Source organism: Chiloscyllium plagiosum, unplaced genomic scaffold (assembly GCF_037043375.1).
Source record: "Chiloscyllium plagiosum isolate Xiang-an unplaced genomic scaffold, Cpla_swu_hap1 HiC_scaffold_18, whole genome shotgun sequence".
NCBI lineage: Eukaryota > Metazoa > Chordata > Chondrichthyes > Orectolobiformes > Hemiscylliidae > Chiloscyllium > Chiloscyllium plagiosum.
In genome coordinates, this window is record NW_028270156.1 from 8,582,112 (window position 1) to 8,596,134 (window position 14,023).

A 14,023-nucleotide genomic window follows, 5' to 3' on the forward strand; every position below is an offset into this window, starting at 1 on the left:
AACAATTGTGGTCCCACCACTGATCCCTGTGGAACAGCACTGGTCACATTTTGAGAAACTCCCTTCCACCACTCTCTGTCTCCTGTCACCCAGCCAGCTCTCTATCCATCTAGCTAGTACACCCTGGACTCCATGCAACTTCACTTTCTCCATCAGCCTACCATGGGGAACCTTATCAAACACCTTACTGAAGTCCATGTATATGACATCTGCAGCCCTTCCTTGATCAATCAACTTTGTCACTTCCTCAAAGAAGTCTACTAAGTTGGTAAGACATGACCTTCCCTGCACAAAACCATATTGCCTACTACTGAAAAGTCCATTTTCTTCCAAATATAAATAGATCCTATCCCTCAGTATCTTCTCCAGCAACTTCCCTACCACTGACGTCAAGCTCACCAGTCTGTAATTAACTGGATTATCCCTGCTACACTTCTTAAACAAGAGGATAACATTAGCAATTCTCCAGTCCTCTGGGACCTCACCACTGTTCAAGGATGCTGCAATGATTTCTGTTAAAGCCCCAGCTATTTCCTCTCTCACTTCCCTCAGTAACCTGGGATAGATCTCATCTGACCTGAGGACTTGTCCACCTTAATGCCTTTTAGAATACCCAACACTTCCTCCCTCCTTATGCCGACTTGACCTAGAGGAATCGAAGATCTATCACTAACCTCAACGTGTCCCTCTCCTCGGTGAATACTGATGCAAAGTACTCATGAAGAAATTCACCCATTTTCTCTGACTCCACATATAACTTTCCTTCTTTGTCCTTGAGTGGGCCAACCCTTTCTCTAGTTACACTTTTGCTCCTTATATATGAATAAAAAGCTTTGGGATTTTCCTTAACCCTGTTTGCTAAAGATATTTTGTGACCCCTTTTAGCCGTCTTAATTCCTCATTTCAAACAGATCTAGCAACTCAGGACTGGGCATCCATGAGGTACTGTGGGCCATCAACAGCAGGAGAATCAGAATCCAACACAATCTGTCATCTCATGGCCTGACATCTCCCCCACTTAACCATTACCATCAAGCCAGGGGATCAACCCTGGTTCAACAGACAGTGCAAAAGAGCACACCAGAAACAGCGACAGGCATAGCAGAAGTTAAGGTGTCAATGTGGTGGAGTCACCAAACTGGACTACTTGCATACCTACAAGCATAAGCAGCAAGTGATAGGCAGAGGAAAGTGATCTCATATCCAACAGATCAGATCTCAGTTCTGCAGTCCTGCCACATCCAGTCATGAAGTGGCAATGGACAATTAAACAATTCGCTGGAAGAGGGGACTCCTCAATACATCCCCATCCACGTTGATGGTGGATCCTAGTGTCTCAGTCACAAAGACAAGTCTGTAACATTTGCATCACTCAGCATGGGGCCTGGTTAGCTCAGTTGGCTGGACTGCTAGTTTCCAATGCAGATGTATTGGCAGTAGCACAGCAGCTGGCACATCAGCTCAAGTTGTCAAGGGATCTCTTTCTCAACCTCCTACCTCATCTGAGGTCAGGTTAAACACCACAGTCGGCTTTCTTGAATAAAAAACCAACAAGTTTTAGTGTTAAAATAGGAATCATTTCAATTTTACAGTAGGATTTTTTTTTTTATGTTTATCTGGGCAATCACCAAGTCATCCAGTTTCTGTGCAAGCAACATTAAACAAAATGGCAATTTAAATATTGAATTTGACTGATTGGAAATTTCCAAGACACAGCTTTACATAAAATTCAACAATTTTTTCTCTTGAGATAATTTGTAAGGTGATGCATTTTTAAAGCAAAACATGAGGAGCGCAGATCGAATGATAAGAAATTAAGAGCTTTACGGTTACAACTCAGTTGGTCATGCATAGGTTTGAAATGAAAAATGATAGGTGAGAGTTCTGGAGTCACCGGGAGCCTGCTTATGGACCATTAAAATGTTAAAACACTTCTTGATAAATCATCTTTGTAAGGAGGAGCGTGATTGTAACATCAATCAGAACTTAATGGACCTATTTTGTCTTTTGAGTCCCAGCAAATGCCCTTGGACCCAAACAAACACAGTCAAGACATTTATGAGGCTATGCAATTCTGATTCTATATTAAGTATACTAGTTACTATATTTCATGCTGAGAAAGACATAGATATCATAACTTGTATCAGTTATGTGTGATGTGGAATTAAAAGAGTGGCTTCTCATACGTGCTCTGTATTTGTGCGAGACAGATATTGATGAATGCGTCGAAGGCATCATACAGTGCCATAAACATGCCCGATGTGTAAATGTACCGGGATGGTATCACTGTGAGTGCAGGGCTGGTTACCATGACAACGGCAACTACTCATTCACCGGAGACAACTGCATCGGTAAGCAATTAAACAAAAATTGTTATCGTTCCTGTTGATATTTGTTCTATTTATGTCAATAGATGTACCAAACTTACAACTCTCAAGGAAAAGTTGCCCTTTTTCTCCAAATTGCTGTTGGAATCAAGGGAGTAAAACCTTCAAGATTTTATTTTTCCTCCTTAGTGAAAGAAAGTACTGGAGTCTATGGGGAGTTTAGTGGTATCTAATGCAAATCGAGTTCATCCTGCTGCCCATTTGATTATCAAGGGATTCCCAAGCTGTCAGATTCCACCAGCATCTGATACGATGGACTCAGCTTTAGTTTTGTCAGGAAGTTATGTGGACCGAAAGTTATGGGAAAATAAATCCAATTCTCATCCATTTATCACACAGAGGAGGACCTTTCTTCCTTCACTGGATATTATCATGATGGCAAGGCCAGCATTTAATGCCCAGCAGTTGTTATCCTTGAACTGAGAGTCTTTGCTTGGCTGTTCAGAGGGTATTTGTACGTCTGGAGTTACATATAGGTCAGATCAAGTGGAGAAGGCAGATTTCCCTTCCCTAAATTACATTACTGATGTTAATGGATTTTTACAGCAGTTGATAATGTTTTCCTGTAAACTAGCTCTTTTCTGTATAAAAAGTTTGAGATTTGGAGTCATAGACCTGTGCGGCACAGAAACAGACCCTTCGGTCCAACTCATCCTTGCCGACCAGATATCCTATATTAATCTAGTCCCATTTGCCAGCACCCAGCCCATATCCCTCTAAACCCTTCCTATTCATATACCCATCCAGATGCCTTTTAAATGTTGTAATGTTACCAGCCTCCACCACTTCCTCTGGCAGCTCATTCCATACACGCACCACCCTCTGGGTGAAAAGGTTGTCTCTTAGGTCCCTTTTAAATCTTTCTCCATTTATTAAAGATTGAGGGAGCTAGGGCTTTTCTCATTGGAGTGAAGAAGGGTGAGAGGCAACTTGGCAGAAGTGTACAAGATGATGAAAGGCATAGATCGAGTGGATAGCCAGAGACTTTTTCCCACGGCGGGATGGCTGTCATGAGGGGCCATAAGTTTAAGGTGCCTGGAGGAAGGTTTAGGGGTGATGTCAGAGGTCAGTTCTTTATGCAGAGATTGGTGGGTGGATGGAATGCACTGCCAGTGATGATAGTAGAGTCGGATACATTAGGGACATTTAAGTGACTCTTGGATAGGCACATGGATAATAGTAAAATGAAGGGTATGTCGGTTAGTTTGATTTTAGAGTAGGATAAAAGGTCAGCACAACATCGAGGGCCGAAGGGCCTGTACTGTGCTGTACTGTTCTATGTTCTATTAAATGACTCCAAATTTCACGTGTAGCACAATGGGATTTGAACCTAAACTATGAGCTGGTTTGCTAGCCTAGCATTCTGCTACTTCTCCCTATTGTTTGGTTTGTTCGAGTTCTGTAACTCAGGCTAGTGTGTGTGTCTGGTCCAATGTGGCATACGTCTCAATGCAGTGGGAATGCCATCATGGCAATGTCACTGAGCTAATAAGTAAAGCTAATGCTTTGGCAAAATGTATTGAAATTGTGGTGGAGTATAGGATCACATTAATTGAAATCTGGAATTTACCGTCATTAAAAAAACCATCAGGTTCAGTAATGTCCAAAGAGAAAGAAATCTGCTGTCCTTGCCTGGCGAGGCCTACATGCTCTGAATCCACAGTGAAGGAATTAAATCCAGGAACTCCCTAGGAGGCCACTCATTTCAAAGGATAGGAGGGATGGACAACTAATGCTGGCCCAGCCAGTGTTGCCCACATCATATGATAAAGAAACACAGATTCATTAGTATTTAGCTGATAAGAATTGCCTTTAAAAATTGATGTTTATAAAAACATGCCTTAGTTCATAGGCTTTGTGCTCTGACAGGGATTTTGAACAATAGAATTGAAAAGTTTGTTCTGGCTTTTATTTACAGACAGTTGACTCATTCCAATCCTGAAGAGCTATTCCTCATAATTGCAGCCACAGGAACTCATCATTCAGAACTCAAGTGATGATTTGAATGAAGCATTGTTAAAACTGATCTAGTTTCCATTCATTCTTTATGGGATGTAGGGGGATCATCATCAAATGGGCTTAGACAGCCTAGGCCTCCTCAATGATGACACAGAGCACTGAACAACTCATAATTCAGTGTAAATTGCTAATAAAGTGACAGTTTCACTTGGAGAGGTTATGCTCTGTGTTGTAAGTGGAAATATTTACACCGGTGTAAGACAAGTCAAATATTTACACGGGTGTAAGACAAGTCACGCTGAATTTGGAGTTAAAACAAATTGTTGGGACAGAGCAGGGTCTTAGACTGAGCTGTGATCTAACACATCTCGGAATGCTTGACATTGACAGAGTGGTTGCAGGGGATGGGGAGTATAGGATTCTTGAGCGTGTTCCTTAATACAGAACTACCACTCTCCTGCTGGATTGGTCAGTAGTGAAAGTTTAATTTATTTGATGATGTCACATAGATTTACCAAACAAATTGATATCTTTCAGTTATGCAGGAACCTATGGACACATTCCCAGTCCAACAGGCCACTGCTCCGACTTCTCCCAGCTGCTGGTCACGTGCTGTCACCCTGGTCCTAGTCAGGCTACAAAACAGGACCAAGAGTGTGTTGCTGGAAAAACACAGCAGATCGGGCAGCATCCGAGGAGCAGGAGAATCGACGTTTTGGGCATAAAACCTTCATCAGGAATCATGAAGGGCTTATGCTCGAAATGTCGATTCTGCTGCTCCTCGGATGCTGCCTGACCTGCTGTGCTTTTCCAGCACCATACTCTCAACGCTGATCTCCTGCATCTGCAGAGCTCACTTTCTCCTATAAAACTGGACCAGAAGTAAATAATGTGGTCCTGTTCATAAATGTGAGGAGTGCCTTAATATATCTATTTACCATAATAAGCAGCATACCATATGACCATTGAGTGTTGGATCAACCAGGATCCCACGGAATGGTGGAGCAGACTGGAGGGGCTGAGTGACCTGCTGGTGTTCCTATTTACAACAGAACAGGAACAGCCCCTTCAGCCCAACTAACCTGCGCTGATTCCTAATCCTTATTTAGATCCACTCCTTATTGCCCATGTGTGGTTTTTATCTCTTTGTTTGCCTCCCGTTCATGTGTCTATCAAAATATGCATTAAATGTTGCCAATGTGCCTGTTTCCACCATCTTCACTGGCAGTGCGTTCTAGACACCCACCATCCTCTGGGTGAAACATTTTCCCTGCACTTCTCCCCTAAACTTTCCCCCTCTCACCGTGAACCTGTGCCCTCTTGTGGTTGACCTTTCCACCCTGGGAAAAAGCCTCTTAATATCCACCCTATCAATGCCTCTCATAATTCTGTAGACCTCTATCAGGTCACCCCTTAGCCTCCGTCTTTCCAATAAAAGCAATCCAAGTTTATCCAACCTCTCCCCAAGGTCAACCCTGGTTGACCTTCTCTGCACCCTCTCAAAAGGATTCATGGTAGTGTGGTGATCAGAACTGCATGCAATATGCCAAATGTGACTTAGTTAACATTGTACACAGCTGCAACATAGCTTGCCGACTTTTATATTCGATGCCCCAGCTGAGGAAGTCAAACGTACTGTATGCCTTCTTGACCATCTTATCCACCTGTGATGCCAATTTCAAGGATCTGTGGACCTGAATGGCTAGACCTCTCTGTATGCCAATGCTCCTTAGCACCTGCCATTTATTGTACAATTTGCACCTGAATTTGATCTTGCAGAACATGTAACCTTACATTTGTCTGGATTAAACTCCATCTGCCATTTCCCTGCCCCATTCTGCAATCTACCTATATCCCGCTGTACCCTTTGACAATCCTCCTCAGTATCCACCAATTTTGGTGTCATCCGCAAACTTACTAATCAGCCCGCCTACATTTCCTTCCAGAACATTTTGTATATATTACAGACAACAAAGGGCCAAGCAATAATCCCTGGGTCAAATTCCTAGCATTCCCTCCATAAGGGCATTGTGGGTCAACCTACAGCCCCATGGGCTGCAGTCGTTCAAGAAGGCAGCTCACCCCGCCACTTTCTCAAGGGGCAACTAGGGACAGGCAATAAGTGCTGGGCCCAGTCAGTGATACTCATGTCCCACAAGAGAATTAAAAAAGAAAACTGACTTAGCTTGGACTGGGTTTGAAACCTTATAACTAAGGGTCAGGAACTACCATGATTAGGCTGTGAATTGCTGAGGAAACTACATTTTCTTTTTGCATAAATATGTGGTTTTAAAATTTTGCTATCAGTGCGACAGCTTTGAGCCTGAGTGATTTGAGCATCTACCTGCCAGTGAGTGACATCTAGATAGCAGTGCATCTGGCTCCAGTTTCTGGAACTGAATTGCAGTGTAATAGAGCTGTCACTGCAATGCAATCTCTCACCTGCATTGATGCAATCTGACAACCGAAACAAAAAAAATAAACTTGGAACTTTTTAAAGAAAAAGTAATTTTCAGCTGGCCATGTATCATAAAGTGAGCTTACTGAACAATCACACAAAAACCATGACTTCAATGGAATGAGTTGGATAAAGTCTAAATGCTGAAGATATCTTGCAGCTAGTGTTTTGCAGCTCTGTAGTTCAACATTGTTACTCAGGTCAAGATGGTCAAACTCCTTGATGTGCCATGACTTGAAGGGGATTTATTAAATGGCAGATCCTGATGAACAAAAGAATAAATTTCATTGAATACATTGAAATGTTATCAAACTCCTTCAATCAGTACATTGTAACAGTAAGGAGAAATCTTAGGCTCCCCTTTCCTCTCTTTGTTCGGTCACTACAAATACTTTTATTACTCTTTTAACTGCATTGCAATGAAATTTAATTAATAAGATCAAAATTGGAGTAGAGCCAATTTCTAGGCATTCTCGACTGAACGAAAGTGGAAAATCAAAAGAACTGCAAATGCCGTAAATCAGAAACAAAATTAGAAATTGCAGGAAAAGCTCAGCCGGTCTGACAGCACCTATGGAGAGAAATCAGAGTTAACATTTCCATTCCAGTTCTGAGGAAAGGTCACTGGACCTGAAACGTTAACTTGGATTTCTCTCCACAGATGCTGCAAGACCTGCTGAGCTTTTCAAGCAATTTATGTTTTTGTTTCTGAAACAAGATGGAGTTTTATTATCTGTTAAACTTGAGACAAACACATAAACACGCAAGATAAGGTTCATTTTCAGACATTTCATCACCACATGGGGTAACATCTTCAGTGAGCCTCCAGATGAATCACTGGTGGTGTAGCCCACTTTCTATTTATATGTTTGGGTTTCCTTGGGTTAGTGATGTCATTCCCTGTGGTGATGTCATTTCATGTGGTGATGTCATTTCTGTTCTTTTTCTCAGGGGGTGGTAAATGGGATCCAAGTCAATGTGTTTGTTGATAGAATTCTGGTTGGACCTTCCAGCTCAGCGAGCAAGCCTACATCCAGAACCCCAACCTAAGCTGCAAATCTTCTCAAAACAAGCTAGCAGAGGTGATAAGTTTACAAATAAGGAGGTGGAGGAGTATCTGGTATCTCTTGACAAGATGGTGAAGTTAGTTGTTTTTTAAAATCATTCATGACGTGTATGTCACTGGCCGGGCCCAGCGTTTATTGCAAATCTCTGGTTGCCCCTTGAGAAGGTGGTTGGCAAAAGTGGGTACTGCAGATGCTGGAAGTCAGAATCTAGATTAGAGTGGTGCTGGAAAAGCACAGCCAGTCAGGCAGCATCCGAGAAACAGGAAAATTGACATTTCAGGCAAAAGCCCTTCATCAGGAATTTTTTCATCATTCCTGATGAGGGACTTTTGCCCGAAATGTCGATTTTCCTGCTCCTCGGATTCTGCCTGACCGGCTGTGCTTTTCCAGCACCACACTAATCTAGACTTGAGAAAGTGGCGGTGAGCTGCCTTCTTGAACCACTGCAGTCCATGTGCTGTAGGCTGACCCACAGTGCTGTTTAGGAAGGATCCATTTCTAAGTCTGGATTGTGGGTAATTTGGAGGGGAGCTTGCGGGTGAGTGGTATTTTCACGTACTTCCTGTCTTTGTCCTTCTGGAAGGTGGTGGCAGCCAGTTTGGAAGGTGCTATGTAAGGAACCTTAGTGAGTTGCTGTAGTCCATCTTGAAGATAGTACACACTGGTGAGTGTCGGTGGTGGAGGGCGTGGATGTTTGTGGATGTGGTGCAGTCAAGGGGGCTGCTTTGTCCTGGATGGTGTCAAGCTTCTTCAGTGTTGTTAGAGTTGCAATCATTGAGACATGTAGGGAGTATTTTACGACTTATGCTTTGCAGGTTTTGGAGAGTCACAAGATGAGTTACTCACTGGAGGATTCCTAGCTTCTGACCTGCACTTGTAACCACTGTGTTTATATGGCTAGTCGAGTTGAGTTTCTGGTCAATGGTAATGCCCAGGAAGTTGGTCGTGGGGAATTCGGTGATTATAAGCCATTGAATCTCAAAGGCTGATGGTTAGATTCTCTTTTGTTCAAACTGACATTGCCTGGCACTTGTGTGGTGTGGATCTTACTGTCCACTTCTAAGCCCAAGTTGTCCAGGTCTTTTTGTCTTTGGTCAAGAATTGTTTCCGTATCTGAGGACTCATTGAATATGACGGACTTTTCGTAATCATGAGCAAACATCCTCATGTCTGACCTTATGACAAAGGGAAGGTTATTGATGAAGCATCTGGAGATCATTGGACCCAAGGCACTCCCCTGAGGAATTTGTACAGAGGTGTGTGAGCTCCAACTCGCATAGCCATATAATAAAAGCAAAATACTGTGGATGCTGGGAAACTGAAACCAAAAAAATGCTCGAAAAACTCAGTGGGTCTGGCTGGTAGCAACTGTGGAGAAGGAAACAGAGTTAATGCTTTGTGTCCAGCGACCCTTCATCAAAACACATGCACCAGCAGGTTCAGGAACAGCTTCTTCCTGATGTTTTAGACTGAAGAATACACTCTCTAGCCTCAAATAATGTTGATCTTGTTAATGCTGATCTCACCTAGTGCACACCCTGTGCAATGTAATCAGTATGCCTCTGTCTAAGTCTTTTTTGATCAGTCCATCTTTGCTTATTACGATCTGCCTGGACAGCTCATAAATAAAGCTTTTCACTGCACCTCAGTACACTTGACAATCAATCAATCAATGAGTCAATTCTGGAATATAACCTGCTGAGTTTCTCCAGCATTGTCTGTGTGCGAACTATTGTCACCTTCCTTGTAACAACCACATTTACTTGTTTTTCCACAGTTTTGATGGTAGACTTAAATGGGAAAAGGGCAGTTTTTAAAATCAAAGACTGTGGAAAGTATTAAGGCACTCTTAAAAAGCAAGCTACCAGCACTTACTGCAAGTATTGTTTATACTGCTGTTTGTGCAAGCAGTGGGAGCAGAAACAAATAACCGATTGGTCCATGGAGGTGTGACCAGTTATCAATGATGAAGGTCTTCTACCTGGCAACAGATTGTGATTGGCTCCCAGGGGCTGACCATCTTGCAGATGTGCACAATCGAGTTGGAAAGCTTAAAGCCCTCAGGGAGGAAAAAAATGCCTAACATCCAACGAAAGCCAGTTTATTTTCCCTCAGCAGTTGCTGTAAGCTGCTACTTTTAACCAATTGTTCATTGCCCGTTGAGGACAGTCTCGAGGGTCTTTGAAAATCAGTTCCCGGAAAGGTGTTGGAAGCAGGGTTCTTGAATATTTTTAAGGCAAAGATAGACATATTCTTCACAAGCAAAGAGGAGTGAATGGTCAGCAGGCACAGATGAGAATATAGAGTCATCAGTTCAGCTGTGATAGAATGGCAGAAGAGGCTTGACCGGCCGAATGGCCTACTCCTAATTAATACGACTGTATGCATGCTCATAAAAACTCAAGGAAAATAGAATGGCTACCATAGAGAAAACGGCTGCCATAATTAAGGCCAGATATTTTTAAAAGTCGATTCAACTTTGTTGAGTTTGGATACTAGTGAGGTATTTGCAAATAGAAAGAAGTAGATGAGAAAAGTGAATGCCAAATAAATGTCCGTTGTTTCTTTATTACTGTCCTTTGTCTAATTTAAATGATTCAATCTACATGAGAAGGGTTGAATGCTTCTGTGCTTCAAGCACCAGATAACAATGAGAAATTAACTGTGCCTTTAAGGTATAAGACAGTGAATACGATTCTGCCTTTACCTCTTTAATCCATCGTTAAATCGCATGTGGCGCTACTTCCAGATAAAGCATTAACTTCTTAGAATTTGCGACTTACTTTTTGACACTCACCTGAAAAGCTCGGGTGAAATCGAGCCGTTTTTAATGAGTTTCACTGATCCCTGCTGTGTGCTGCTGGAAATGAGCACGGCTGATTAAATCAAAGCAGAAATATGTTTTCTTTGGCCATTGCTTTTTGGATTGGAGATCAAGAAAATTTAATGCCTTTCACAATCTCAGGGATTCCTAAAGTGTTGTATAACTCATTAAGAAGGAGGGAATGGTAGCTGTTGCTGAGATGTGGGGAGCATGGCAGCCAGCCAATGCACAGCAAGATCCCACAAACAGAGTGACCTATTTATCTATTTTAGTGATGTTGATTAAGGGATAGCTATTGGCCAGAACACAGGGGAACAGTTATCTACTCTTCTTGTGCCATGGGATATTTTAAATTCATCTGAAAGTATCAGGTGGTGACTGGTGAAGCCTTTAGATGGGTAATGTAGAACTGCAGGCTAATGATCCCATCGTGCAGCTTTATAAGGCTTTGGTCAAGCCACATTTACAGTGTTGCATTCAATTCTGGTCACCACATTACAGGAAGGATGTCGACGCTTTGGAGGGGGTGCTGAAGAGGTTTATCAGGATGCTACCTGGATTAGAGGGTATGAGCTATAAGGAGAGGCTAGAAAAACTTGGATTGTTTTCTCTGGAGCGGCAGAGACTGAGGGGAGACTGGACAGAAGTCTGTAAAATTATGAGATGCATAGATAGGGTTGATGGTCAGAATCTTTTTCCCAGAGTTGACATGCCTAACTCGAGCTGGGGGGTGCCATGCATTTAAGCGGAGAGGGGGAAAGTTCAAAGGAGATGTGAGGGGCAAGTTACACAGAAAGTGGTAGGAGTGTGGAAGAACTGCCAGAGGTGGTGGTGGGGGAAGATACGATAGGGGTATTTAAGGGACTTGTAGATAAGCACAGGAATATGCAAGGAATAGAGGGAGATGGACCAAGGGTTGGGATTAGTTTAATTTGGCGTCATGCTCAGCACAACATCATGGTCGGAAGGGCCTGTTCCTGTGCTGTACTGTTCTATGCTCATGACAGATAGTGACGTCTGAATTCAATAAAACCGGGACTAGCAATGATTCTGTTAACCTTGTCATAAAATACAGCCATTTCCATTAGGGAAGAAAATCTACCACCTTTACATGGTTTGACCTACATGTGACTCCAGACCCAAACTTAATTTAACACCCAACTAGAGAGGCTAGAACATCAAAAGAAAACAACTGTGGATGCTGGATATCAGAAAGGAAAACAGAAATTACTGGGAAAAACTCAATAGGTCTGGTAGCATCTGTGGAGAGAGAAACAGAGTTAACATTTCTGGTTCAGTGAGCCATCTTCCCAGCAGTCAGTTAGTTCAATTCATTTAGGTATGGGGGGCAATTGGCACGCTTGCCAGTGGTACCAACAAGGAAATTATAAATGACAACATAATCACTGAATCGCAGAATTGTCACAGTGCAGAAGGAGACATTGTACCCGGACTGCTACCGAGTGCCAGTCTATTGCTTTCAATTTAACATTTTAATGAAACAATGGTTACTCTGGAGAGACATCTTGAACTTTTTGCTTTCGACTGGGATTTGAACTCACAACTTTCCAACCCAGAGATGAGATTTTATGTATTCAATATTAAACACAAATGCATCATGTAAAGACCACATCTTTTCATTTTCCTTTATTTTGGATTTTGGGAATGGTCTCTTTTAAACCCAGAAGCGTGGAAGGAGCTGCTGCATTTAAAAAGAAAGTTACTGGAACTCCTTGTGAGTTGTGTTTACACTGTTGCTTTGGTCAAGCAGTGGGTGAAGATGTTGGAGACACACAGGCAACGTAAGGGTGTGTTTCAAAGCAAGCTTCCCCTAGAGATAGATTGTGAATTGGTTTTTCAATTATTTGATTGATTTAATTTGATTCAATTTATTATAATGACGTACCTAAGTGCAGTGAAAAGTTTTGCTTTGCATGCTGTACAGACAGATCATACCACACGGAGTGCATTAGGGTAATGGAACAGAGTGAGGAATACAATGTTACAGCTGTTTAGATCAGACTGGTGCTGGAAAAGCACAGCAGGTCAGGCAGCATCCGAGGAGCAGGAAAATCAACGTTTTGGGCAAAAGCCCTTCATCAGGAATGTTACAGCTGCAGAGAAGGTGCACAGAGAGAGTGAGAACAGCTTTTAAATTTAATTGCATTCAGAAGTCTGATAACAATTGGGAAGAGAGTCTTCTTGAATCTTTCTGTATCTTCTGAATGACAGGAGAGGTTGGAAGAGAGTGTAAACCGGGGTGGGAGGGGTCTGTGGTTATGTGGGCAACCTTTCTGAGACAGCAACTCGTGTAGATGGAGTCAATGGATGGAAAATTGGCTTGTGTGATGGACAGGGCTGTGTTCACAACTCTCTGTAGTTTATTGCAGTCCTGGGCAGTGCCATTGCCATTCCAAGTATGGTGCATCTGGATAGAATGCTTCCTGTAATGCATCTATAACAAAATTGTTAAGCGTCTTCATGGCCATGCTAAATTTCCTTAGCCTCCTGAAGAAGTAGAGGCGGCGTACCTTTAGATATGAGCAGTTGTGGAGTTGTGTCAGCAACTCTCTGATTGGCTCCTGGGCAGGCGGATAGCCTGTGTCCGAGACAGAAGGTCTCCAAACTGCAAGAGTTGAGAGTGTGGTGCTGGAAAAGCACAGCCAGTCAGGCAGCATCTGAGGAGCAGGAGAGTTGACATTTCGGGCATAAGCCCCTTCATCGGGCATAAATCCTCACCCCCATCCTGTGAATGAATAAATTAATTTGATTAACTTTAGTGACAATCCCAGCATCTCTGGACTCAAGCATTAGTCTACTTTCAGAAGCGATTTCAATGAATATCATGATGATCATTCCTGTGTAATGAACGATTATTCATCATGGTATTTGCCAGTTTTTGGTCATAATCTACACAGTGTTCAAGGGTTAGGACAGTGTGACGTTGGGGCTGATGATGTTCCTCAAGGAAGATTTTTGCAGGTAATAGTGAGAGTGGTCGAGTATGAGACTTGGTGGGAGATGGGTCCAGTGGCAGAGACAGAGTGTGAGTGTGGAGTGGCAGAAAGAAGATGGAAAGGTGGAGCCAAGAATATCTTTAACTTTCCTCCTGCATTTTGGGGTATTCCTCCAGACGTCCTGGATGACAACCTTAGACCAGTCTGGCAGAATCCGATGGTGTGGTCTCACCCATCCTGTGCCCTGCATCGTGCCATTAACAAGGACCTCAGAACAAAGCAGGGCATCAATTTCCCAATATCTGCCGTATTCAGAACCATGCAGAGCAACTCCAGACTGACAGCACTTTTTTGGACAACGGTGCAGGTGC

The 14,023-nt window shown here is 42.7% G+C and overlaps 1 protein-coding gene across 6 annotated transcripts in view; it reads left to right on the forward strand.

Moving 5' to 3' along the window:
- The window catches only part of LOC122557625 (protein kinase C-binding protein NELL1-like), a 1,008,016-nt gene that overhangs the window by 900,008 nt on the left and 93,985 nt on the right, over nt 1-14,023 (forward strand). For 5 of the 6 annotated variants that reach the window (XM_087996275.1, XM_087996277.1, XM_087996273.1 and 2 more), the window contains one exon: nt 2,211-2,351. In XM_087996275.1, the coding sequence (XP_087852401.1) occupies nt 2,211-2,351 (141 nt within the window). Of the gene's footprint in view, nt 1-2,210; nt 2,352-4,305; nt 4,396-14,023 lie in introns of those variants that run through there. The other variant, XM_087996278.1, reaches the window with a different exon arrangement.